The sequence below is a fragment of the Silene latifolia genome, chromosome 3 (genome assembly GCF_048544455.1).
Source record: "Silene latifolia isolate original U9 population chromosome 3, ASM4854445v1, whole genome shotgun sequence".
NCBI lineage: Eukaryota > Viridiplantae > Streptophyta > Magnoliopsida > Caryophyllales > Caryophyllaceae > Silene > Silene latifolia.
Window position 1 is genome coordinate 7,475,192 of NC_133528.1, and position 27,911 is coordinate 7,503,102.

Genomic DNA, 27,911 nt, shown 5'->3' on the forward strand with positions numbered 1-27,911 from the left:
CTGTATGTATTGGATCGATCGAGTTTTGTATAAGACGGTTTTACTAAACATCGTATCAGTGGCGTCTCCAGAATTCTAGTAACTAGGTTTGGTGCCCGGCTTTCCCCGGGCTATCTCTATTTACCGTTAAATTTTATTTTCAATGAAATAAACTATGTTGGAGTTGTCTAACTCACACGTTTACTATTTGTAATATATTTTTCTACGGTATATCCTGTAATTATGATAAAAAGTTAAATTTATTTTCAAATTATGAGACACGCTCACTACCCCGCTATTAATATTATTACTTTCACGACATTCTTTCTTAATATCATTACGTTCACTACTCCCGTGGTTACTATTGTTTCTTTTACTAATTCCTCTATTTTTTTTGTGTGTTAACTTCATTATTCCCGTTAATTTTATCCGGCTTATATTTAAATAAATAAAATATTTCCTTGAGTCGATTGGTTATTTAATTGTTCATACTTTTTTCTCATTGTTACCACTGTTACTTTCACTACATTTGTAGTTACTTTCACTACTCCCACTATCATTATTATAACTGTCACTATTCCCACATTAATACCGTTAATTTTATTAATCTCGTTGCGTTGCTACTATTACTTTTACTACATTTAATTTAATGTATAATACTATGATGATACTACTTAATTCCATAAGTGGGCATGTTAAATTTAAGGAAAATCACTATACTCTTGTGTTTTCTAAATTTAATTACTTTAATTTAATGTTATTTCCATAAATATTCTTCAGCAAGGCATCTTTATATTATACTTTTAACCAAAACTATATAATATTTGCATTGAGATCCCTTTATCAGGTCCATCACACAGTGCTATCGATTTAAAACTATATAGTATAATTAATTTGTATAGATTTCTTTAATTACATTGAAGTCCATTGGTTTCTGAAATTAATATATAGTATTGATTGATTGATTGATTGATGGGGGTAGTAATGGGGGTGTGGATTTCTACGAAAGTTTTTTATCATTGAAAATACCCCTCCTATTCACCCATTTCTTCCCTTTTTATTTTACACAAGAAATAAGAAAATGATTTTCGACCACACAAAACAGTGTGCCCCACATATAATTGATTTTGGATCACACAAAACCTTTCAAAAAAGGAAAGAGAGAAGAAAATTCAACTATCATAAAAACGGAAAGAGGGAGAAAATGAGTGAATAGAAGGGAGTATTATTTTATCATCACTACAAATAATAAAATAATAAAATATTTATCTTGGTCATCCATAACATGAAAACATAACAATTTATATCATCTATAGAATAACACTTAAACATATCGTAATAAAGGTTGCTTAAATGAAAATAAATTTTTTTAAGGTTCATACATAAATACATCCAAATAGCTAAAAGTACTAAATAATATAACTCAAATGCTATAGAACAGTCTTATAGAAGAGTTTTTGTACGGAGTAATAATGCCATGAATATACCAATCGTTGGTTGGCGCAGTGGTAGTATGGGGTTGCGCTTGGTAGGGAGGTCTGCGTATCGATCCCCCACAACTGCGATTGGAAGGGGTTTAATTGTTTAAATACCGTAATCCTTGGACACGCCCCGAAATACGGATCAGTCGGCCCAATGTGGTTCGGATTACCGGATGGTTTAGACAAAAAAAAAAAAAAAATAATGCCATGAATATATGAAATGGGCTAGAAGTTGGAATTAATGCTTGCGTTTTTTGTTGATGATATGGCTCATATGGGCCAGCAAATCTCACCACCCAAAGACCAAAATAAAATCAGCAACTCTCCTATAGAACCGTCCTATAGCATAAGACTGACCCAAAAGAAGAGAAGCCCAAAAATAAAACTTAATTTAATTTATATTTTAACAACACGACATTTTATGATAAAAACTAACATATTTAAATATACAAGTTATTAATATAAAACTTTAGGTTATCAAAATAAAATATTTTTTTTACAAGTTTATTAACTATTTTTTTTTTACTTTTGGTTATTTAATTAAAAAGGTGAGTTATAAGTTAATTGTTTGGGTTTTTGGATTATGGGCTGGTCTCATGATATAAGACGGTCCTATAGAACAATTTGTGAAATAAAATAAAATGCTAACTGTTGGATTTGAACCTGAATGGCAGGGAAAAGAAATTGGCACTCAAACCACTACACCAACTAAATATTACTAAGACAACTGCGCTGCTCTTTTTACTTATTTTTGAAGAAACAGGGGGTGCAGGTGCATCCACTGTACCCCTTGGATACGCCTATGCATCGTATACATTACATATAATGGAGGCAAGAAATTTTTTTTGTGTCTTCCGGGAAGACCATCCTCCTTATATCTAAAAACAATCCACCAAATAAATATTATAAAGTCTTGGGTGTAAGGATTACGGTCCTCCCAGAATACACGAGAACTTTTGTTGAGGCAAAGAGCACCCGAGGTTGATGATTATTCAATATTGTTGACGATGGAAACCATGACTTATATCCAAAAAATACCAAACAATATACTCCTACCTACATGAGTGAATAACCATTTACATGTAATGATAAAATGATTTTCAATAAGTTACTATAAACTCATTTATATATAACTAAATTATTATAGTCTTTTCTATTCTGAACTAAGAGCATCTTTAATAGTTTGTTTTAAGAACATATATTGCTTGCAATATTTTGTAAATATCAAGCAAATTTACGGAGTACCACTTTTATTGAACGCTATTTACCAATGTTCTAGTAGTTAGGCCTGACAAACTTACACGGACCGAAAGATCGGACTCAAATAACCCGTCGTCCTAAGTCAAGACATGATCTTTACCCGAATCCAAATTGACTAAACTCTATATTATTACTCGATCAGAATGTTTATTGTTACACATGAATTATTATCTATAAATAACTTGATAATAATTGATCCGAAAATATTTATAACCCAAAATTAACCTGATTCAAACTAACCTGACCCGATTAACATATTTGTCAAATTTACATGACTACATGATGTAGTGATACCTTATCACATGAATACAACGTTGCATACAAAACTTGTCGTAAAATGGTCTTCTACGTAATCCTTATCAAAACTATTAAGAAAGTGGACAAAATGAAAAGTGAACCTCACGATCAATATCTATAACCCCTCCACTCAAAACCCATTAAAAATATCCCAACTCTCCCACATAATACTCTACTTGTTCAATACAAACTGGTGAAGGTAGCTTCTTTCTCCCTTTCTCCATATCTCACCTTATATTCCAATTATGACGAGAGAACCCGCAACCGTTATCTTTAGTATGCACTGGATAACCCCCAGTACACATGATATAGCTAACAAAACAGCAAACCACATATACCAGGTCAATCACAAACGGGAATAAAGGTTCGAATTCGAGAAAGCATAATTTTATTATTTATTCTCAGGTCATAATATTATAATTATAGTATTATTATATTAAATCAAGTAATACTCCTTATAAATAATCATATCATCACATGGAACTCTCACACAACATCATGTCTCCAACAGCTGAATCTTTCTCAAGTACGTACATCCAACTCCCCCTCATTTTTTTTTACGTAAAACAGTCTTACACAAGACTAACATATTAATCCGTTACTGATGCAGGTGACGAAAGACAACATTTGCTACTAAACATAGAGGATAATGAACCCAATAATATCAAGCAAGGAGAAAACAAAATTGAAATAAGGAAATTATGTAGAGTAACGGATAAAGGAGTTGTGATATTAGATGGAGTTGACTTTGATATACCAAGAGGTATGATCATTGGTGTTATTGGACCTAGTGGTAGTGGAAAGTCAACGCTTCTTAGGGCACTTAATCGCTTGTGGGAGCCGCCGGCCGGTACCGTGTTTTTGGATGGCCGTGATGTGTGTGATCTTGATGTTCTCTCGGTTCGCCGGAGAGTTGGTATGCTCTTCCAACTCCCTGCCTTGTTCGACGGTACGTCTTTCATATTTTGTCTGTCATTTTTAAATCTGTTATACGATGTACAACGACCTGTATTAATTTATGCAGTTTTTTTTTTCTTTTTTTCATATTTAGATTTTCGATGATGAAATCATGTCGAATTACTAATGTCACATGTGAGTGTGGCATGATCAAGGTGTTATTTCACCAGTTATCAATTGGTTTTAGGATACGATTATTTTTTTGGGCTTATGAATTAGACTTATTATTAGTGCCCATGGTTTACAAGAATAGGGTTCGGGAATCACATGTAAGGGAAAGTGTGAAGAATGTGCTTTGCGCGATAAATGTCACATATGAGCGGGATGATAATTAAATTAATTATCGATTTCATTTAGTGAAGACTATTATGTGTTTTGGGTGTCTGGAAACATAAATAATCGACCAAGTATTGACCACTCGATTATTCAGACAAGGACGATAGAGTCACAGAGAATATATTACGGATTATTTACGGTAGTATGTAATTGTTGACATTCGATATAATGCTTGAATAAAATTATTGTTCAGGTTGAAGATATTACGGTATATTGTAATATACCGTAATCAGAATAATATAGTATTATAGAATAAAGTATATTATGCTACTAATATTAGAAGATACGATTATTATCTTCGGATCTTTAGACTAGTATAAAGGCGATATCATTGTAAGCTCAAACAGTTCATAGACTATACATCTGAGGTAGTACCTCTTATTGTTTATTTTCTGAGTTTTATTTTAAAGTTTTTGAGTTCTGCTTTAGTATAAAGTTTTTGAGCACATTTACTAAAACATTACAATAAAAAAATATAATATTGCTAAAAAACTATATTTATAAATGGTAATATGCTCAGAAAAAAATGTGTATATGCTCAAAAACTACCATCGCTCTTATGAATTATCTCTTCTCCATTTCTAATAGTTCATTTGATCGAACCTGAGAATTTGGAAATCGGAAATACACAATGTAGGCACAGTAGCGGATAATATACGCTATGGACCGAAATTGAGAGGCAAGAAACTAAGTGATGAAGAAGTTCTTAAATTGCTAAGTCTAGCCGATATGGATGCCTCTTTTATCAACAAGAAAGGAAATGAACTCTCTGTTGGCCAACAACAACGTGTTGCTCTTGCTCGAACTCTTGCAAATGAACCCGAGGTAAATCATCTACACATACTAGCTAATGTACAGCCTCTCATGATTTTACCAACTAAGCTGGTTGAAATCTGCGAATTTTCAAGTATAAGATGATGCTCAAAATTGGGTTATTTTGTTGCGTTGTTGTAGGTATTGTTGTTGGATGAGCCAACAAGCGCGTTGGATCCAATATCGACTCAAAATATAGAGGACGCGTTAGTGAAATTGAAGACGACCCAAGGGATGACCGTGATAATGGTGTCACATAGTATAAGGCAGGTGCAAAGGATCGCGGATTTGGTTTGCCTGGTCGTTAATGGTACCGTCGTTGAAGTCTTGAAGCCGGATCAATTGTCTCATGCTAAGCATCCTATGGCACAACGATATCTTGAACTTAGTTGAAGTATTGTTAGTTAATCATGTCTTGGTTAAGCTGTTTAATTTGTAAAATTGTTAAAATTGTATTCTGTTTAAGATATATTGAAAAGAGAATTGACTATGGATGGCCGAAAGTTACTTTTAAGTTTCGATGTTGTATAAATAGAAGGAAATTGAGATAGTGACACCCGTTGTTACTCAATTTGGGTAACACCAGTGGCATAATTGTAATTAACTTAGCTTTTTATGTTTTTTCATAAAATTTCAAAATTCAAACTGATAAAACTGTAAAGGGTATTTTTGACACTTGATTTAAAATATTAAGTCTAATTAAATTTTCTCCATTACTTGAAATTTGTAATCATCAGTTGGATTGGGATCTCAACAATTTAGAGATCCGAATTATCTGAAAAATCATAAATCATAAAAGAGTAAAAAAGAGGAACGATTTCTCATCTCATACAATAATCAAGTGGCTGGTAAATTGTTTAATGATTGGGAAAAATTTGTCAATAGGTAAAAGACGAGTACGTAAATAAATAGTCACTAAATTAATACAATTATTGTTCCGCTTCATGTTCTGCTTCGCTGCTTTGCCCAAGTTCATCTCTAATTAGTGGTGCTGTTGTGGCATCATGGCATGGCTGTGGTTGATCATTTCTGATTACAAATACAGTCAATAGTATTTGCTTACACTTCATTAACATCCTAAGTTCTTCATCGATTGCTAATTTTTCTTTATTTTGATTGACTCAACAATATTCGATTATATCTTTAAACATCTAAATTAATCATAAAAATATCAAAGTAAAAATTACATTTGTAACCTTTGTAGTTTTGACGCAAAATCTAAAAGTTGAAATTTTCACATCATTTATTTCATTATTTTATTAGGGTGTTACTCAAATTCAGTAAAACCCGGTGTCGCCCTAGCACTCTCTAAATAGAATAGTTTCAAAGTAGGTAGAGGCTGGTAGGGGTGAGCATCGGCCCAAGACCGGACCGAATTGGCCAAATCAGACCGAACCGAAGACCAAAATTGTAAATTTTGTGGACAGAAGACCGGGTCTAAAAGTTTCGATATTGGACCGGACCAAACCTGAAATATTCGGTCCGGCCCGATCTTCGACCTAATTTGAACGAGAACTATTATTTGTCACTAATAATCATGCATTAATTAAATTTAGTTTCGGCAAATCAAACATAATAAATAATCAAACTATCATTTGATTTAAATAATCGTTAATATTGAGTTTGTAACGTCTCTTGAAGGTAAATTAGTAAACTATTTCAAAACTTATAAAGACTAACCTTAAAAAACATCGAATTCGGTCTTTTTGGTCCGGACCTAAAATAACCGGTCTTGGACTGGATCAACCCGAAGATCGAAACCTAAAAAATTGTGGACCGAGGGCCAGACGAACAAGAATTCGGCCCGATTTCAGTCCAGACCAAATGATTCGGTCCGATCCATTTTTCTGGTCCGAACCTAAAGTTACGGGCTGGATTATGATTTGGAGATAGGGAGGAAATTTTTTTAAAAGCCCAATCTTGACATAATTCTAATGAATGCATGTAGAAGTGGACAAAAATGTGGGTCATGATAACCCAACCCAAAGGGTTTCTGGCCTGGCCCGGCTTACATCAGCCTAGCCCGATGCCCACTTAAGTGCATGAGTTTTTATTTAGTTCAAATGAATGCTCTATATCAGGGAAAAAATCAGAGTCCCAACTTCACGGTCAGAGTAAGAGTTCTGTAAGTGCATGCGTGACGAAGTGCCAATAATTTACTCCAAAAATCTTTTAACTCACTAGTTAAGTCATTGCACAATGATAAGATTATGGGGAGAGAATTGCATAAATGATTTGTATTATTGATTTGTGATAATTGATCAGAATACATAGAGCCGATAAAGGATATTGTTCCGGGTATAATTCCAGAGCAAGTATCGTTACCACCCGTGGCTTGTAGAATAATGTCTTGGGTTAGACCCTTCGTGCTTCTATCGTCTCCCTCGGCCTCCCCGCAACAATGAACGAGGCGAGGGCTTGGCTTTGTGCAGCGTACCCACTCCGACGCCAAGTCGGTGAACTTAGAGGTATAAGTTGTATGCTAAATGGCTAGGAATGTATTGTAGAGAGATCAGAGAGATGTTACCAGATGAATAGTGTATTTAGGTTTTGTTGTGAGATCCTTTCCTCAAAGAAGGTTGAGGAGTATTTATAGGCTTTCACCTTTTGTCACGTAGTGGCCAAGTGGCCAAGTGGCATATCGGGTGGAAAGACGTTCTACCCTCGGCCGATGAACCTATGGCGGGCCTGCAGAGGGTCTTGGATATGAGTACGCGGGTATGTGTCCCGGTGGCGGTTGTCGGGCCGAGACGCTAGTCAGCCGGCCGATGGGATGCATCGGCTAGACGATCTAAGTCGTTGACTTCTTTGTGGATATCTTTGACCTTGCTCGGTGTGTTGACTTTGGTCGGCGGTGCGAGAATATGCCCCATCAATTTGCCCCAGCGTAGTCTATGCCGTGGTATGGGCTCCGATGTATGCCGAGCATATATTCTCGCACAAACTTCCGCAAATTTCTGTATCGGTGTCTTCTTGTGTACCGGCGTGGCTCTTGTTAGGCCGCACCATATACCATATCCCCCCTCCACATGGATGCGTAAAGGGTATCCGATGTGGAAAAAGGAATATGTTGGCCGAGACCCAGGGCCGAGTCTTGGTTGACTTTGATTGCCCCGGCCCGGTGCTCCATGACTTGGTTGATCGGAGCCGTGAGAGTAGATACCGTGAATTTGCTTGAAATGAACAATCGCGAGAGATGTGAATAGGCTTGTTGAAGACGCTTGGTCATTGTTGCATTGATTGACATTCAACCGCTTGCGACGATTGACATTCGCGGTTGCATGCTTGACACGTGTGTGTTGTTGATTGGTTGACGCTTCATGGGTGTGCCCTGATTGGTTCTTCTTCATGGGCTTTTCTCTATAAATAGGGAAGTTATTAGTGATTTTGGCCTCCATTTTATTTTCGAAAATTTTTCTCTAAAATCTTCATCTCTCCAAACTTTCAAGGGTTTTCTTCTTCTTGATCTTCGGAGTTTTTGACCGTGAGTGTTTTTCTTTAAGGTAAACAAGCGAACTTTTTTTTTTTCTTGTTAGTAATTTGTTGTGAACATGTCTTCTCAACGATTTGGACCTAGTAAACTGCGTCGGGGGGCCCTAGGTCTCCTCTCCCGAAGTTGATCCTCAAATTCTTGAGGAATGGGAGGACTACGATTCTGTGGCGACTTTGGTGATGATTTTGGTGATGAAGTGGAAAGGTCTCGCCCTAGTGAGGGGGACAAGACATCATGGATCACGGCTATGTCCGTAAGATCCGCCTTGATCGTGCTTGGTCTCGTAAGCTTGTCCGTTGTTCGTGCGGGAAACTTTTCGAGGATCATTTTTTCTTGGGTAGGGGATACGAAATTGTTATCCCTAAGGAGGGTCAGCTGTATCCGCCCTCCGCCGGGCTATCTTGGCGTGTACTGCGGCATTTGGAGTTCGGGCTTCGGTTTCGTGAACGGGTACGTTGTGGCCATAATTAGAGCCATGAACGTTCTTTGTTGCCCAACCGCACCCTGGCCATGAGGACCATAATTGGTTTTGTCGGCTTTGTCTTTTTAAGGGAGAGGCTCGACGGTGAATTTATTCCGCCGACTCCATCATCTCAAACCGTCACTCACGGCCGTGTTGGGTGGTACAGTGTACAAACGGAGCGGGGTTATGTCTCTGCCGACAAACCTTCTTCTTGCAAGGGTGGCAAGGTCGGTGGGTGTATGTCGAGTCGAATGACTATCCGCCGCCCCGTTCCTTCCAAAGACAAGGTTAATGCGGTGTGAGACTAGGGCGGAGCATGACGGATGGGTCACTCGTAAGCATCTTAAAATGGACGCTAGCGGGGTCCCTCTTACGGAGGATGAGAGCGCAATGAGGCTCTTTGAGGTGGACAAGCGTGGGATGCCGAAAAGATGGATTCCCCAACGCGAGATCATTCTTCGGGATGAGCCGCTCTGCTATGTCGGCCTCATACCGGCCCTAGCACGGGGTGAGTGGGGTCGGTGTGAGGCCCTCCGCCGCTCTCAATGTTTCTTGATTTTCGAACTTCGATTCATTTCTTCTACTTGACTTTTGCTTTGTTTCTTTCGTAGACCACTTTGACCGGAACTACCGAGGATCTTCTTCGGAGAATGGGGCTACATCCGGATAAAACCGTTGCTAATTTGCATCCCAAGGCTCCAGCCCATGACCGCAGGATGTCGTCGAATGATCTTATGGAGCAGCGGCTAAAGGTCTTGGGCAAGGAGGAGGCGCAGGCGAGGGTTGTTACCGGTGTGGTGCGTCGGACGCGGAAAGCGGCCGCCGGTTTCAGCTCCGTCCCCCTCCCCTAAGAAGGTGGAGGTTGTTGAAATTCGATGAGGGGGACTACGATGCGGAGGGACCTCCTCTTATCTCGTAGGAGGAAAAGGACGGCTTCTATCGTGGGCAAGGAAGTGCCTCCTCCGGCCAAGAAGCCCAAACATGGTACCTATCTGGCTTGTGGCCTAAATTTAGCCGAACCATCGGTGTTTCGATAAGTCGGTGTTGATACGATGTTTTAATTGAATTCTGCAGATCGCCCACGATCGGCTATTGCTCACGTTGGGCGGCGGCGGTGGGATCCTCTGCGCACACGGGTTGGTGATCAATGCACCACCGTCAACCCTTCATCTCGGACGGCTTTCGTCTCCCGACCCACAAGGCTAGTGGCCAAATTGCCACCGTCGTCCCTTCATCCCAGAAGGCTTCCGTCTCCGAGCTTATAGAGGAGGGCACGAAGCTTATTAGGGAGCTGGCGAGGTGGAACGTGGCTACCATTTTGCTCGTCTCGGGAGCAAGAGAAGGCCGTGGCTCATTTGTTCATGAGCGTAATGCCACAAAGCGGTGGCTGCATCGGCGGCTGGATCTCCTCAACGAGCGAGAGGCTTAGGGGAGAAGCGAGAAGGCGCTCTCGGCAGAGAGAAAACTCGGGAGGACGGCGAAAAGGAGGTCCTTCACGAGAGGGCTAAAGCCGAGGTGCGGCCACCGAAGGCTGCAGGCTGCGGAGGAAATGTGAGCTTGCTCGGGGCGCGCCGACCTCTACCTCAGCAGAGGAACGAGTCCCGGGACCTATTTAAGGCTCGGGCGGAGGTGGTTCGGGGCGAGAGATGCCATCATTAAGCAAAAGGAGGCGGACATCGAGATCCGCAAACCGACTCCGCTTCCCAAGCCGTGCGCCGAGTTCCGGATTTGGCCGAAGATCTTTGCTAGGGAAGTTATCGGGAGATTTTCCCTCTTGATGGTTCCTTCCCGTGGGGCGGGTTCGACGTCTTTGCTTGATGACAAGCTCCGGCTAAGGTGGATGCCGCGGCGGAGAAGGCCAAGGAGGCGGTGAAGGCGAAGATGGAGAGGGAGGCGGCCGCGGAGAAAGCGCTCTTCTTTGAGAGGGCTAGAGTAGCCAAGGAAGAAGCCGAAAGGATGAGGGCGGTGAGGATGCCGAGACCAAGGCCGAGGCCGCTAGAAAAAGTCTTTGGGTTGCCCGCCAAGAAGAAGACGCGGCTTGATGAGAACAAGTTTACAGCAGATCTGTTTGACTCCTCACATGCTACCATGTCTTTGCTTGATGAGAACAAGTTTACAAGAGTGCCTTCGGCTTTCCGGGGTCAATTACTCGACCCTTCCTCTCCGCTATCTCTCGGTTCTGAACATAATGCTAGTTTTTGCCTCTTTTTGTACTGACCTTGGTAGATTATATTTTGGCTTATCCTGTGGGGGGACGCCGTCGTCTCGTATTCTTTTTACTTGTAATTCTTGTAACTTATCTTCTAATAATAGTTCTTTTCTTTCGCCTTCGGCTTTGGCCGAGGTCTTTATCTCATCTTTGTCGAGTTCTCCCGTTTTCCTAATTGAGCGCTCTTTTCGTTTCCGTCTTGACCTGGCCGGGGCCGTCTTAAAGTGTGTATCTCGACTGTGTCTCAATGCTTCCAAGACACTTTTGCTTTTGCGAACGTAGTGTGCGGCGGCCGTTCTTGTCGTGGTATCCGCCTTACGAGGGTGGTTGCGCTCTTATCGGTGCGACAGTGTGAGTGGCTCTAGTTTCTTGATGGAGACCGCCGCTCTTGTCGGTATGACGAGTGTGAGCGCGTCATTTCTTGATAGCGTGTTACGTGGCGTCTACCACTTGGAGTGGCTGCGACGGCATCAAACCTCTTGGGGTGGCTAGTGGCGTCTACTACTGGGGTGGCTGCGACGGCGCTAGTTTCTTGATGGAGAGCTGCCGCTCTTGTCGGTATGACAGTGTGAGCGGCGTCATTTCTTGATAGCGTGTTACGTGGCGTCTACCACTTGGAGTGAGCTGCGACGGCATCAAACCTCTGGGGGTGGCTAGTGGCGTCTACTACTTGGGGTGGCTGCGACAGCGCTAGTTTCTTGATGGAGGCTGCCGCTCTTGTCGGTATGACGGTGTGGCGGCGTCATTTCTCGATAGCGTGTTACGTGGCGTCTACCACTTGGAGTGACTGCGACGGCATGGTCAACCTGCGGGGGTGGCTGCGTGGCGTCTACTACTTGGGGTGGCTGCGACGGCGCTAGTTTCTTGATGGAGGCCGCTCTTGTCGGTATGACGGTGTGAACCGCGTCGTTTCTCGATAGCGTGTTACGTGGCGTCTACCACTTGGAGTAGCTGCGACGGCATGGTCAACCTGCAGGGGTGACTGCCGTGGCGTCTACTACTTGGGGTGGCTGCGACGGCGCTAGTTTCTTGATGGAGCTGCCGCTCTTGTCGGTATGACAGTGTGAGCGGCGTACGTTTCTCGATAGCGTGTTACGTGGCGTCTACCACTTGGAGTGACTGCGACGACATCAAACCTCTGGGGGTGACTGCCGTGGCGTCTACTACTTGGGGTGACTGCGACGGCGCTAGTTTCTTGATGGAGACTGCCGCTCTTGTCGATATGACAGTGTGAGCGGCGTACATTTCTCGATAGCGTGTTACGTGGCGTCTACCACTTGGAGTGACTGCGACGGCATGGTCAACCTCTGGGGGTGACTGCCGTGGCGTCTACTACTTGGGGTGGCTGCGACGGCGCTAGTTTCTTGATGGAGGCTGCCGCTCTTGTCGGTATGACGAGTGTGGCGGCGTACATTTCTCGATAGCGTGTTACGTGGCGTCTACCACTTGGAGTGACTGCGACGACATCAAACCTGGGGGTGATCTGCCGTGGCGTCTACTACTTGGGGTGACTGCGACGGCGCTAGTTTCTTGATGGAGACCGCCGCTCTTGTCGATATGACGGTGTGAGCGGCGTCTGTTTCTTGATAGATGATTGATGGCAAAATTCTGCTTTGATGAAAGGCTTTTTACTAGGTAAAAAGAAAAACATGCGTCGGGGTGTCCACAGCTATTTCGGACACCTCATGACTACATAAATTTTACGAGATTACCAATGTCCTAACGGCTCATCACGGGCACATCCCCCCAATCAGCCACTAGTCGTATCCATGAGGTCGCCCCCCTGTTGTAAGGACGGGCTTTTTCCTTTTTCGGACTTCTTCGCCTCTTTGAGGGATTGCATGTTGCAACCTCGGGCGGCTATCTGGACGTTGACCGCCTCATCCTTCTCGTCTTTGGAGACGAGCTTATGCGCTTCCCCCCGGTCCGAGACGTACATCAGCGTTAGGGCCCGGATGGACATTACTGCGTCAGCCTCGCTCAGGGTGACTCGGCCTATGAGAACGTTGTAGGCAGACGAGCCGTCAATGACGATGAACTCAGCTAGGATGTTTTTAGCCGCGTTCTTTTCGCCGAACGTCACCGGGAGTCTAATTGATCCCAGCGGCACCAGGCCGGCCCGGCGAAGTGTATAGGGGGGTTGGTGCGGGGGCTTAAGTCCTTGATCTTCGAGGCCAAGGCCGAGAAAGCACTCCTAAACATGATATTCGTGTAAGCACTGTGTCAATCGGGCACCTCTTGACCAGGTGGTTGGATATGTCCAAATTGACTACAAGCGGGTTTTGTGAGGGGCGATGACCCCTTCGTAGTCCTTTCTTCCGATAGTCATATCGGGGATGCTTGCAGAGGGGATCCTTGAGTTGGGCACAAAGTTGATGGCCTGGTATAGCTCGTTTAGGTGCCGCTTGTGCCCATGAGCGGACCCTCCGTTTCGTTGCCCCCCGATGACAACATGAATCACGCCAATTCGCTCGAAGACGGACTTCCTATCTGAACCGCCGGCGTCGGTCTTTTGGCCTTTTGCAACGTACTTGCCGAGGCTTCCTTCCGGATCGGCTCCTCATGGCATTCTTCGGATGGCGGCGATCGTTGGTTAAATGGCCGGTGTGGCCGTGGTACTCACGATCTTGGCTCGTGTCACCGTCACTTTTTGGCTTGGGGGTCTCTCCCACTTCGGCCCTCGTTTTGCTCGGGCGAAGACTTCGGCGGGCGATGCGATGAGAGGGGTTTTTTCACTATACCGCCTACGGTGGTACGTTCGAATTCCACCGGCGCCCGCCGAAAGTCTTATTCCGGTCGGATCTGTCCGACCGTGATCTGTTATTCTCGCGGCGTCTTCCTTCGGACCGCGAGCCGTTGTTGTCGCGGCGTCCTTCGTCGGGGTTGTCCGCCTGTGACTCTTCTTTCGGAGTGCTCGGCTTGCGGGGATCTTCCCAGGTTTTGTGGTAGTCTTCCACCTTGATGGCCTGGTCGGCCAACTTTCTCAGCGGCGTCCGGGCCTAGGCCTCCGCTCTTGATGAGCTCGTTCTTTAAGGCTCCCCGTGGGAGGCCCTTCATCGATGCGAAGGCTGCCGGCTCGGGATTAATTTCTCGAATCTCTTTTGGACTTTTCCATCGAACCTCTTCACATAGCTCCGGAGAGACTCGCCCCCCTCTGTCGATAGTCGGGAGGTCGGATGTCTCTACGGCCCTTCTCTTGTTGCAGGAGTATTGGGCTAGGAAAGCGCCCTTCAGGTCGGCGTAATAATACACCGAGCCGTCAGGAAGTCCTTTGTACCAGCTCTGAGCCATCCCATGCAAAGTTGTTGGGAAAATTCGGCACCAGACCTCATCGGGCTGCTCCCATACCGACATGTAAGACTCGAAAGCCTCAGCGTGGTCGACTGGATCACCATCTCCCTTGTACGACGCCAGGTGGTAGCTTGAGCTTGTTCGGCACCAGGGACTTCTAAGACGTAGGCGTTGAGGGGTCGCCTAACCATGTGTCGAACGACACGCGCGATCGGCTTCTTGCGTCCCTAACTCGGCTCCTTCCTCCGTGACGGGAGGGGCTCCTTCTTCGACTCGGGCTTCTTCTCCAACTCGCCGAGTCGGACTCCTCTGGCTTCTTCGGGGTGAGCCTCGTTCGTGTGGCGGGGACGCTGTCCTCCCCCGAGTGCGGGAAGGACTTAGGTCTACCGCGCCCACTTTGGGCTCCCCCGGCGTCTTGATTGGGCCGGCTTCTCCTAGTGCTCCGTTCAAATTTCTCGGAGTCATATTTTGGGCCCTGGTCTCCCGGACAGTTTCCGCCGCTCTTGTCGACGTGACAGTGTGAGCGGGCGTATTACTAATTAGGTCTAGGAGCATCTTGACCTTGCCACGTCAACCACATGTCCCATGATGGTGACCTGGTTGGTAGCGGCGGCGTGTCGGGTATTGATGGCATCCCGAACTCCGGTTGGATTACACCGCCGGTGGAGGGCTGTACGACTCCAGAATTGTGGAAAGTATCATCTTGGTAAAATGCGGTTTCGTCGGTTACGACTGCATCTTGTTGTTTCGACATTTTCTTAGCTTTTTGGGTGGGTTTTTGTTTTGTGTTTTTTGTTTGGGAATGAATGTGACTAGCTTCTAGTGTCTTTCCCCACAGACGGCGCCAATTGTTCCGGGTATAATTCCAGAGCAAGTATCGTTACCACCCGTGGCTTGTAGAATAATGTCTTGGGTTAGACCCTTCGTGCTTCTATCGTCTCCCTCGGCCTCCCCTGCAACAATGAACGAGGCGAGGGCTTGGCTTTGTGCCAGCGTACCCACTCCGACGCCCAAGTCAGTGAACTTAGAGGTATAAGTTGTATGCTAAATGGCTAGGAATGTATTGTAGAGAGATCAGAGAGATGTTACCAGATGAATAGTGTATTTAGGTTTTGTTGTGAGATCCTTTCCTCAAAGAAGGTTGAGGAGTATTTATAGGCTTTCACCTTTTGTCACGTAGTGGCCAAGTGGCCAAGTGGCATATCAGGTGGAAAGACCGTTCTACCCTCGGCCGATGAACCTATGGCGGGTAAGCAGAGGGTCTTGGATATGAGTACGCGGGTATGTGTCCCTATTTTGGCGGTTGTCGGCCGAGACGCGCTAGTGGCCGATGGGATGCATCGGCTAGACAGTCTAAGTCGTTGACTTGCTGTGGATATCTTTGACCTTGCTCAGTGTGTTGACTTTGGTCAGCGGTGCAGAATATGCCCCATCAGATATATATATTAAATCACAGTACTCTAAACCCTAGACGGTAGCCGTCATATCTCGTAACCTAACTGATCAGAATACATAGAGGATATATATATTAAATCACAGTACTCTAAACCCTAGACGGTAGCCGTCATATCTCGTAACCTAACCCTAATGGGCTTAATATCCTAATACATAATGATATTCAGGATTTGGCATGTTGCTCATCACAAATTTTCATTTGTGATTAACAGTATCCGTTATAAGTTTGTGATGGGTTAAATAAAACCAACATGGGTAGATAAAGCAAATGATATATGACTTCTTAGGCTCTAGTTTTGTTTTATCTACTCATGTGGGTGATATTTGACCCGTCACAAGGGAGACTCACAACGGAGTAAAATAACCGACATATCCTCTAATCTGGTGTCGTATATTTCTTTTAAAATTAATATTTTAAAATGATTTTTTTCCGATCATAAGCCCTTTTAAGAGAAAAGTAGAGAAGGAAGTCGGCAAGTGTGCCATTGGGCTAACACTCCCCAGCATGGCACATGAGTACATGACCATTTTAACTCAACATGGGATCAACATGACTTAGCAAGGTACAATATATCATGGGTCGTGAGACGCAGTGACGATTCTAAAGAGGTTGCAGGGGATTCACCTACATCCTCTTTGTTTCGAAATATTTAAAAGTTAGTTTCAAATAAGGATCATCAAATGTTTAGTGGTGTAGTGGTTGAATACTTGGTTTGTAGTGGTTTGGTCATGAGTTTCACTCATGTGGCTATCATTTTTGCACTTTTAATTCATTTAGTTATAAATTGCGTCTTTAATACTATTTAATGCCTATTTTTAGTCCTTCATTTCCAGAATTTTGTTAGTTATAAATTCGTTCTATTATTTTTGTTGTCATTTTTCCATTTTTATCTCATTTAGTTACAAAGTATTTTATTTATACCTATTCGAATTATTGGATCCAATTTTATTTTAATATAGTGTTTTACTTTAATCTCACGAATTTTTTGTGTTCAAATTTTAGTTCCCTTCGCCGAAATCGTTGTTAAGTTTTTGCACCTCTTATGATCAAATTCTAGAATCGCCCCTGGTGGGACGTGCTTAGGCCGAAGTTTAGGAAAGAAAGTCGTGACAAGTTCAGGCACGACACAATCACACAACCCACCTGGACACAACACACTTGGAGCAAGCCCCATAAATAAAGCTGAAATGGAGGAATTGCTTAGGTACAACCAACCACATCACTACACGTCATGAGCTATGCCTAAGCTACCTTTTTCCATTTCATTGGTAGGACAAAGCCCACATTATCATGCTCAGACCGTGTCATTTTGCTCCGGGCAAGGTGGACCAACAGTAAGTACGGATCACTTCCATCTCAAGAGGTGAGAGGAAAGCAAGCATTTTCAATTCAATAATCTCATGTTTTTGAATCCTATTTTCAAAAACACCAAACATCTGGATTCAGATTCAAACTAAGAATAGAAGCCAAAATCTGTGGATCTAACAACTAAAAGGCAACAAAACAAACAAATAATTTGTGATAATTGAGATCCACATGAACAAGTTGGTCTAGAATGTCCTTCATGTCCTACAAAAATATTGGTAAATGTACTACAATTTCTACAACTAGTAATGTGCCTTTTACTAGTGGGGTAGCAGACAAGACAATCCAAATCCATTGAGGCCCAATCAAAAATAATCCAGCTCACAACCACCAAACTTGGCAATCACTTTACTCCACATGTCACTCCATTATTAGTTGTCCTTTATCTCAAATGACAATCATGATATTTAACCAAAAAAATACATGAAATAAAAGAAGTAATATAAATAAATAAATCACTGTATAAAAATAACTATTAAGGAATTTTAATGTGATTTAAAGCGTTTTTGTTGTCGTTGATTGTGTAAAATTATTTACACTGAATACGGAGTATATAGGACTAATAATAAACACATAACTCAAATGCATTTTAATCACATAAAAATTAGGAGTATAAACAATACACCTAGTTAGTGTGATTTGACACTAAATAATACTCCCTCCTATTCAGCCTAATGTTCCCCTTTCATTATAATACTCCTCACATATATTAGAGAAAGGGGAACTATAGGCTGAATAAGAGGGAGTACATTTTACGGGAAAATATTTACACTGAAGTTAGTCAAAATTTTCAGATAGAGATACATATATAAACTCTCATCCATTTCAAGTTAGAAGTATAAAACTATAAATAGATACAATTGGTCTCCCTTATGACATATTACCATTTGTGGCGGATATTTTGTGAGATAAAATGGTAACAAAATGGGTTAGTGGAGAAAGGGGACCACATGAATAGTGTTGCAGAGAGAGAAAAAATGGGTACTTTGTTAGGTAAAATGGTATCCGTCACTCAAGAGTGACGGATATGTGCCGTCACAAACAAGAATTTGTGAAATAGATATACTTGGCGAACGTGGTGGCCCAACTTAATAGAGCCCGACCTCGCCTAGTTTCGACATCCCGATGTGTTATTCCAGCACCGCCCGCTCCCCCTACATGGGTCGACCAACCCAAGAACTCCTAATCCATCCTGCTCGTCCCATTAAAAAAACACATGCAGATAGCCTAATTTGGTAGGAGCCGGGCTAGACTTAAGGGAGCCCCGCCCAACCCTGCCTGGCCGCTTAGTCCGCCAAATAAACTCGGGCCACTCTATCGCAACCTAGGTTATCCCGTTGACGACCTCTAAATATTAGTATGATATAAAATGTGCGGCGGGTTCAGTTCAACCCACTTTGTTTAGTTCTTCTCAACTTATTTTAATTCAATTTATCTTAATAAATTTCAAATAATTCCAGCTTAGTTAAACTACATTCGGCTAAACTCAATTCAGCTCTACTCGGCCTGAAAAAACAGGGCCTTACATATCCGGAGTATTCTACTACACAAATTATTGTTTGTGACGGCACATATCCGTCACTCTTGAGTGACGGATACCATTTTACCTCACAAAATACCCATTTTTTCTATCTCTGCAACACTATTCATGTGGTCCCCTTTCTCCACTAACCCATTTTGTTACCATTTTAACTCACAAAATATCTACCACAAATGATAACCCGTCACAAGGGAGACCAATTGATTCTACTACTGTGAATTGGAAACCGAAGCACGCAACTATCCTCGGATTTTTTACTTACCATGGGCGACGTGGCATAGTTATCCATTACAGTAAGCAGTAAATTTGAAAGTCAACAAAAGCAAAAGCCAAAAAACATGCCCCTCAATTAAAACTCACCAACCAATCACAGCACACTATATTATCAATTTATCACCAACCGCCGCCATTATAGCTGCCATTATCAAACCTTGAAGATCAACATAACTTTCTCTACCAATGGCTCAACGCGACAACTTGGTCTACATTGCTAAACTTGCTGAACAAGCTGAACGTTATGAGGGTATCATCTTCTTCTTCATATCTTCAATTCTTACTGTTTTTTTTTTTTGTGTTTTTTTTGGGTTGTTTATGGTGTAAATTGGGTTAAATTAATGGGTTTTGATTAGTTTGTGAAATGAGTTAGGAATTTTTAAAAAGTTTGACGATTGATTATGTGGGATTTGTTGTGGGCGATTGATTTTAGTCAAAGTTGATGTTTTTGGAGGGTTTTAGTTAAATGATTTGAGTATAGTTCGATGAAATTTGGAAAATTAATTTTCCGAGTGTCTCAAAGGATCCCGCCTATGGCTCTGGTTAAAGAGTAGGATGTAAATGATATTTTTCGAGTGTCTCAAAGGATCCCGCCTATGGCTCTGGTTGAGGGTTGTATGTAAAATGACATTTTTCGAGTGTCTCAAAGGATCTCGCCTATAACTTTGGTTAAGAGTATGATGTACACTTTACTATCATGATTGATTTTAGTCAAAGTTGATGTTTTTGGAGGGTTTTAGTTAGATGATTTGAGTATAGTTCGATGAAATTTGGAAAGATTAATTATCCGAGTGTCTCAAAGGATCCCGCCTATGGCTCTGGTTAATAGTCGGATGTAAAATGATATTTTTCGAGTGTCTCAAAGGATCCCGCCTATGGCTCTAGTTTAGACTTGAGAGTTGGATGTAAAATGATATTTTTCGAGTGTCTCAAAGGATCCCGCCTATGGCTCTGGTTGAGAGTTGGATGTAAAATGATATTTTTCGAGTGCCTCAAAGGATCCCGCCTATGACTTTGGTTAAGAGTATGATGTACACTTTATTATCATGAACCATTGAGTAAGGCTACTGCCTTCCTTCCAGAACAAACTAGCCGCTTTTCAAATTTCTCCTCATATATTTGTGGGTCACGGATAGTTTGGTTTGGATTGGAGAAAATAGTTTTGTGTAAAGGGTATCTTCAACGATGCTAATTGCTGTTGTTCTACTCGCTGCCTTGAGTTTTTATGAATTTAGGATATCCATTGACAATGTTATTTCTTCGGAAATTACCTTTTTACATTAAAATAAGGTTGCTAATGATGATAAAGTGAAGTTATTATGTATTTGATTATGGATGGGGAAAATTGTTTTGGTGCAGAAATGGTGGAGGCAATGAAGAAAGTAGCTGCCCTTAATGTGGAATTGACAATAGAAGAGAGGAACTTGTTGTCGGTTGGGTACAAAAATGTTGTGGGTTCAAGAAGGGCAGCTTGGAGGATCCTGTCATCCATAGAGCAGAAAGAGGAGTCGAGAGGGAATGAAGTGAATGTGAAGCGGATTAAGGAGTACAGACAGAAGGTGGAGTCGGAGTTGTCGACCATATGTGGGGACATTATGACTGTCATTGATGAACATCTTGTTCCTGCTTGTTCTGGTGCTGAATCTACTGTCTTTTACTACAAAATGTGAGTTATAGAAAAGTTGGTTTTGTTGCGTGTTTCTGCTTTAAAATAGTATCTTTGATTGCTCGATATTTGTTCACCTTTAGGCTGTAGCATTAGTTTCATGCAGGTCTTACTGATGTTGTGACCGTTTCAGTTCCTATTCCCATTTCCCAATTTATTATTGGGTTATACACGTTCTTGTCATATGTGTTTGCTGTCGAGAACTTAAGGTTGCTTCTTTTAAACTATCATCTTTGTTTGCTCCAAGATCATCGAACATTCCACATTAGTAGGGTGATGTGTTTGCTGTCGAGGACTTAAGGTTGCTTCTTTTAAATTAAAATCTTTGTTTGCTCCAAGATTATCGAACATTCCACATTAGTATGATGATGTTGGTTTTCATTGCATATTGAATATGTTGCAGAAGGGTAGTTGTATCATCTTTTCTGTAGATTTTCAGCGCAGGTGCTTCTCGAGCACCTGCATACAAAATGTTGTGTAATTTAGATATGAAATTTTGGCTTAAGGTAAAGGTCAATTGTTAGTTGTTAGTACCAGGTATCACTCTTTGAAAATTCATGGCTGTCGTTTGCTGGGCGGCCGATCTTTCACTTGGAATGCAGGTTTCTAACAGCATGAAAACCGTGTCACTTCTTTTCAGGAAAGGTGACTACTACCGCTACTTAGCAGAGTTTAAGTTTGGGAATGAGAAGAAAGAAGTGGCTGAGCAATCTCTTAAAGCATATGAGGTAGTTTTGCCTTCTGTCATCAATGCAGTCATGAATCAATTATTTACATTATTACAAATATTATGGCCAATGGTTGTGGCTTGACCATTTTGCTGTCGCATTACTTACTAGTGTAAGCTTATTACTGTGGTCATAAAAGATTCCTTTTAGCATTCCCAAGTCTTTTTATTTGGTAAATTTATAGACACTTTTACGTGTTTACTATCTTATTTGTTTTAGACACTTGCAAATTGGTTATTCACGTTTGTAATATGTCGGGTAATTTGGGGTAGGCACTGTTGTGCCGGATCTTTTTGAACCGGGGTCTGTTTTAGGTGTGTTGCCATTGGCGCATGTCAGATCAAATGGCTATAGGTCTGGTTATTCGGGCCTTAATCGTGTCACTATGAGTTGTGTTCATCAAGTTTTTATTGTATATTGTTATGTAGATACACTTAAGAGTGGTTCCAGTTTGTCAACTCGAGTCACTTTGTATCGTCTCATATTCAGATCAAGTGATTTTGGGTCGATCATCTTTGATCGAGCTATATTAGGCTTTTCAAAGTTGCGACTTCTGAGCCACTTGAGGGCCCGATTGTCAAAATTTGTGTCTATTTTGCAAACAGATTTTTAGGCCAAGTTTCCAGACCAGGTCAGTTTTGCTTGTAGCATGTAGATTTTTTTTTATTTGCTTTGAAACTAGGTGCATCAGGGGACATAGTATTTTTAACAATGGTGAACTGTGACGTGGCCGATAGACATACTTGACTGATAATTCTTTGATCATCTTTTGGAAATTTTTGGTTTGCTTGCAGACTGCTTCAAGGCATTCCGGACCCTTAATTTTATTTCGGTTTTCAAAATCGTTTTAATCTTTTCTCTCGATGTAAATTTTAAGTTTTTATAAAAGAAATCCGGAATTCGATTTTAAAACCCCTAAGTTTACCTTGACTTTCCATTACATTTTCGTTCTCCCTTTTTGTTTTTCATTTTCCCTTTTTATTCGCTTTTTGAGTCGTGTGTTCATCCATGGACGGTTCAAAAGAATGATTCATGTCAGCCGACCCCAAATCATTTTGGGATTATGGCTCTGATGTTGTTTGCTTGCAGACTGCTTCAACTACTGCAGATACTGAATTATCTCCAACTCATCCTATCCGCCTTGGACTAGCTTTGAATTTTTCGGTTTTCTATTATGAAATCATGAACTCGCCCGAGAGGTAAAACAGAAACACTTTACACCTGACTCATCAATGTTTTCGTGATGAGTTATTGAAAGATAATTACATTATTTACGACAGAGCTTGTCACTTGGCGAAACAAGCTTTTGATGAAGCTATATCAGACCTTGACACACTCAGCGAGGATTCTTACAAAGACAGCACCTTGATCATGCAACTCCTGAGGGACAACCTGACTTTGTGGACTTCTGACATTCCCGAAGAAGGAGGTACGTCCAGTAGTTAGTTAGTTAGTTTAATTTAACATAGCTCATTGCATTGAATTCATAATTTTTATTGGATTATAGCTCAGCGGTCATTGAGAAATAGTTTAAGATGCCGCTGACAGAAGAAATTAAATGAATGGAGGAAGTATAGTGATTGAAAAATAGTTTAAGATGCTGCTGTCAGAAGAACTTGTTCGATATATTTTGTCAAGTTTATGAAAAGTCGACACTAGGTTTAACTACTTAACGTTTAACATTGCTTGTGACACTGAGAACGTCTATATAAAGGGAGTTTCAAGGGCATTTTCTGATTGACTTTCACAGTTGAGTATTATCTCTCGTTGACTTTACTGCCTATATTAGCGGACCTACACGTCCTAAGGTTGTCGTAATGATATATAAGAACATTGCTTGTGACACCGAGAACTTTCTATCTAACGGGAGTTTCAACTTTCGAGGGCAATTTCTGATTCTGGCTCTCACGGTTGAGTATCATCTCTCGTTGACTTTACCGGCTATATTAGCCAACGTCCTAAGGTTATCGTAGTGATATATAAAAACATTGCTTGTGACTGAGAATTTTCTATATAAAAGGAGTTTCAACTTTCAAGGGCAATTTCTGATTTTGGCCGTCACAGTAGACAGTTGAGGATCATCCCTCGTTGACTTTACTGGCTATGTTAGCCGATTTTCCAACTTTAATCAAACACGAACTTTGTGGCATTTACTTATGTCGGGAATTTCTTCTCTTATTCTGTGTCTTTTATTTGCACCACAGAAGACACAAGAATGGATACTGGCAAAGCTGATGGTTCTCAAGATGCTGAGGTTTGTGATTAGCCCATTTTCTCATCATTATCACGTTATTCGGTTAATTCTCGTAGTGTAGAAAGAATACTCACTTTTCCGTTATGTTCTTGCTTATTCTGTGAATACAGGATTAAGGCCAAGGCATGTTTCTTGCATCTCTCGGATGAGTATGGAATGAAAATGCAGTCGTGATAATAGCGTAGTGGAAAACTTTATTATTACTATTTATCGGAGAAAACATCGCAAATGTTTCCTCCATTGTGAAATTTAATCGGCTACTTGTATTCCGTATGAAGTTTTCGTATCAATCTTAATTCAATGTTCTGTGTGAATGATTTCGTTGAAAGATATTTGCTAGTTTAAGCAACATTATAATTTGCATCTTCATGAATGTTTTCGGTTTTGGAAGGAAAGAATTGGTCAATATTGGCAGTAGGGGTGTTGAAAAACGGTTTCATTCGTTTAATTCGTTTCGAATGCGCGGTTCGGTTCAGCCAAACTTGAAAATCCAGTAAGTGGCTTTTCTATGGTTTTAAACTTTAAAGGGTTCGGTTAAATATTTAAAGCAGTTGTAAACGGTCCTAGGCCGAGACGTAGTGGTTCCAAGTCCATGCACGTACAACCTCACTATCTTTGTATAAAAATATTTCATCATGGAGAAACGACATCTATAACTATTAAAATCAAATTAGTTTAGATCCCGAAATCGACTACCCTAGGCTAGGAACCTTTCTCTCTCTATCTAGCAGAGAGCTTCTCTCTCTTTCGAGAGCCTAGTAATCATTTTCCCTAATTCTAGCTTCCTAATTGGGTTTATTCTGTTTAGGATCCTTCCATCTTCTTTTTGTTTCTCCCAAATTTGTGTCAGATCAGTTGGTTTTTTCGATTGGGGAAGCTCAAAGGGCTCATTTTCCACCTGCAATTTTTTCCCTCTTTTTGGTTCTTCAATAAAGTTCAAGCAATCATTTAAATTTGGGGATTTCTACTGGGTGGACGAAACCCTAGAATCCTTTTCTGCGAAAAGGGGAAGATCTTTTAATCCAATATCCCTTCTTATTCCTGCAATCATTGAGGAGTAGTGATTTTTATTGGGGGTTATTGAGGTGTGGGTGGCTCAAGATTAATTCTCTAGCTGATTGGGTAATGCCTTCATTGATTATAGTGTCGTTTGCTCTCCCTCTTCGTAACGCGTAATTTTTCTCCTATTTAAACCATCTGTAATGGCTGTGGGTTTCTCATCTAGCTCATCCCATTACATCAATCTCCTAAATACTAAGAAAAAAACACGATACAAATTACAAAATTGTCAGGGTTTGGAAACTCAGCCTTCTTATAATTTCTCCTTTTCTTCAATCCAAAATTACATCATGAATGCTGAAGGTATGGCAGGGGGAAATGATTATGAGACCGGGGTTAGAAATGGGGGATACCAGCATGTGGTGGATCATCAGCCTTTCCCTGATGCTGAGTTTCATCCTCTGAACCCTGTCCATGCTAATATATGGAGGTTTCCAAGATGGGGGGGGGGGTGTCATTAATGTTGACCCTTCTGCTTTAGGGAAATCAAGAGAATTTTGGGAATGCTGTGTGTTGGGGTTTCTGGTGGACTACCGTTTGTTTGAAGCTGAGTTGGTTAACGATGTCATAAGGAAGAAGTGGACTAAAAGGGGTAATATTACAGCTTTTCGTATGAGCGAAGTCTTTGTGTTTCACTGCTCTGATGAGGAGGACAGGGAAGGTCTTCTGCAAAGGACTACTGCTACCATTGATGGGGCAGTTATGGTCTTCTCCAAATGGTTCAGAGATACAGTTTCCCGCACAGTAAGATTCCCGTATGCTGAGATAGGAGTACGGGTATGTGGGCTCCCTTTTGAATACTTGACTATGGAGGTAGCACAGATTGCAGGTAAGTTGCTGAGCCATCAATATCAGGTCGAGCCTTTTCATTTGGTACCTGATAATGACTATCTGAGACTAAAGGTGTATTTAAGACTAAATGAACCCTTAATGCCTGGCTTCTTTTTGGCAATGGAGGGGGTTTATCTGTTATGGGTACAATTCAGGTATGAGGAAGTGTTCAAATATTGCATCAAGTGTGGTAAAATCGGTCATAGAGGGTCACAATGTAGGGAATCCCTAGTGTCAGTGGTGTCTAGCATTAATGGTATGTTAGATCGGTCGGTTAATAAGGGTTTCCTAGTGTATCAGGCCAATAGTAGTCATACTATGTTTAATCTTGATCTTCGTGCTACACCATCTACCACCAAGTTTCTGTCTTCAAGGGTCAGGTTGGGTGAGGCCAGGGGACAGTCTAGGAGAAGGAGGAGGTGGGAATCACCTGAACGGGTTGTGGATTTTGACTTGGGAACTACACCAGGGGGCAAGTTCTTCCTGGGATGACTTTTGCTGTTACGGCCCAGCCCTTTGCTGGGCCAGTGGTCTTTCAGGTGGGTACTGGGGTCATGGTCATGGTGTAGGGACTGGTGGAAATGCTAATGGAGCTGTGAGGCAGGAACATGGGAGTACTTCCAATGGGGGTACTTCCAATGGATTTGTTAATGTGAATATTACTGGGGATGGCATTGCAAATGAGGATGTGGTTATGGCTGACTTTTAAGGAGTGGAAAATGGGGAAGTTCAGGGAGCTACTAATGCTGGTCAGGTGCAGGAAGTTGAGATGCACACTGATGTTCAGATGACCAATGGTGGGGGTATACCTGGTGCGGGGGGATGGTTGGAGGAGGAGGATACTACTCAAGAGATGTTTCACAGTGCAGGAGAGGAATTGGAGGGTCAGGAATTGGAGGGACAGGAGGACTTGAATCTATTGCAGCAGGGGGTACTTGTTCAAATGCAAGCAGAGGATCCATATGTTATCTATCCAAATCATGATAGTCTAAGTGGGGTGGTTGATAGGGATGAAAGGATTCAAGCTGTCATTAACTACATGATTGAAGGAGATATGGACTGGGCTCAATTGGAGGATGAACAAAGGGGATACAATCAAACTTTTGAAGAACCTGAAGGGGGTCTAACTTCCTGGTACCACTATCCAGAGGGGGTTGTTACCAGGCAGGTGGGACAAAGCTCAAGGCAAGTGATTGACAATGGAGGAGAAGATGAAATCAGGGGTGAGATGGCTGAAATGGCGGTGGATGCAGAGAATGAGGGTAATAATGCTGTTGATGAAAATGAGTTCAATGTAATGGTTTCAAATGACAGGGAACAAACTGCTGATGCTGTTGGGTCAGACTCAGGATCTGGTGGTTCTACCAATCAGGGGACTGCTAATCAGTGGTCTGATCATCAGTGGCTTAATAATCAGGAAGACAACACGTCTGAGGACTCCTCTGCTGCTAGAGAGGAGGATGAGGTTATCATTATCTCATCTGACAGTACTGCAGTGGTTAATACTGATTTGCATTTGGCTGTTGGAGGTGGTTCTGGGACCGGTGAGAGCAAGCTTCGAATAGTGATGACATAAAGACCTGCAGGGCTGTCTCCCTTACTTCAGCTGCTATCATCAGGAAGGGTAAAAAAATTGATGAAGGTTCATCAAATTTGGTGCCATTGGAAAGAATGATGCAGGATGCATATGAGAGGGAGGTGGGACAGATTAAGGGCATGTCTCCTTTTCGTGGCCAGAGACTTAAGTTTTTTGATATTCCAGAAACTGGGGCTAAGTCCAAACAGATTGCTGCATTACCAGTAGAGAGTACATCTGCCGGATTCTTAGGTTTGGCTGATGCTTATCATGCCTCTGACCCGCGTGAGACGTTTAAAGAGGAAATTATGGCTGCAAGGAAGAGGAAATGTTGCACTAAGGCTGAAGATTATATCATCCCTGAGGATGTGAGGTCCTCTCTGGAAAAAGCTAAGAGTTATTTGATGCGGATGGCTAAGAGAGGCTGCTGGGAACAAGGGATTCAGAGGGAGGTGCAGCAACAACAAACGTGGGGTTTTAGGGTTAATGTTGAAGATGTGATAATGATTGACTCAAGTGATTCTTCCATTCCTTCTGTGAATGGCATGGCGGCAGACCCGGATGGCTTTGCGGAGGTTGGGCCT

At 42.1% G+C, this 27,911-nt stretch overlaps 2 protein-coding genes across 3 annotated transcripts; both read left to right on the plus strand.

Annotated features, from left to right (window-relative positions):
* Positions 1 to 3,191: 3,191 nt before the first annotated feature.
* Positions 3,192 to 5,634, plus strand: LOC141647004 (ABC transporter I family member 17). The gene is made up of 4 exons (XM_074455032.1): positions 3,192 to 3,543; positions 3,628 to 3,966; positions 4,948 to 5,135; positions 5,265 to 5,634. The coding sequence occupies exons 1-4, from the start codon at positions 3,495 to 3,497 to the stop codon at positions 5,514 to 5,516; spliced, it is 828 nt and encodes a 275-aa protein (XP_074311133.1). The 5' UTR covers positions 3,192 to 3,494; the 3' UTR covers positions 5,517 to 5,634.
* Positions 5,635 to 19,227: 13,593 nt separating this feature from the next.
* LOC141647006 (14-3-3 protein 9-like) lies at positions 19,228 to 24,230 on the plus strand. Of its 2 annotated transcripts, none has more exons than XM_074455033.1 (7): positions 19,228 to 19,463; positions 20,573 to 20,879; positions 21,520 to 21,607; positions 22,697 to 22,806; positions 22,888 to 23,036; positions 23,812 to 23,861; positions 23,972 to 24,230. In XM_074455033.1, the coding sequence occupies exons 1-7, from the start codon at positions 19,400 to 19,402 to the stop codon at positions 23,975 to 23,977; spliced, it is 774 nt and encodes a 257-aa protein (XP_074311134.1). In that variant the 5' UTR covers positions 19,228 to 19,399; the 3' UTR covers positions 23,978 to 24,230. The 2 variants fall into 2 exon arrangements, with proteins under 2 accessions (XP_074311134.1, XP_074311135.1); XM_074455034.1 differs by having other exon boundaries at positions 19,259 to 19,463; positions 23,815 to 23,861.
* The last annotated feature ends 3,681 nt before the right edge of the window (positions 24,231 to 27,911 follow it).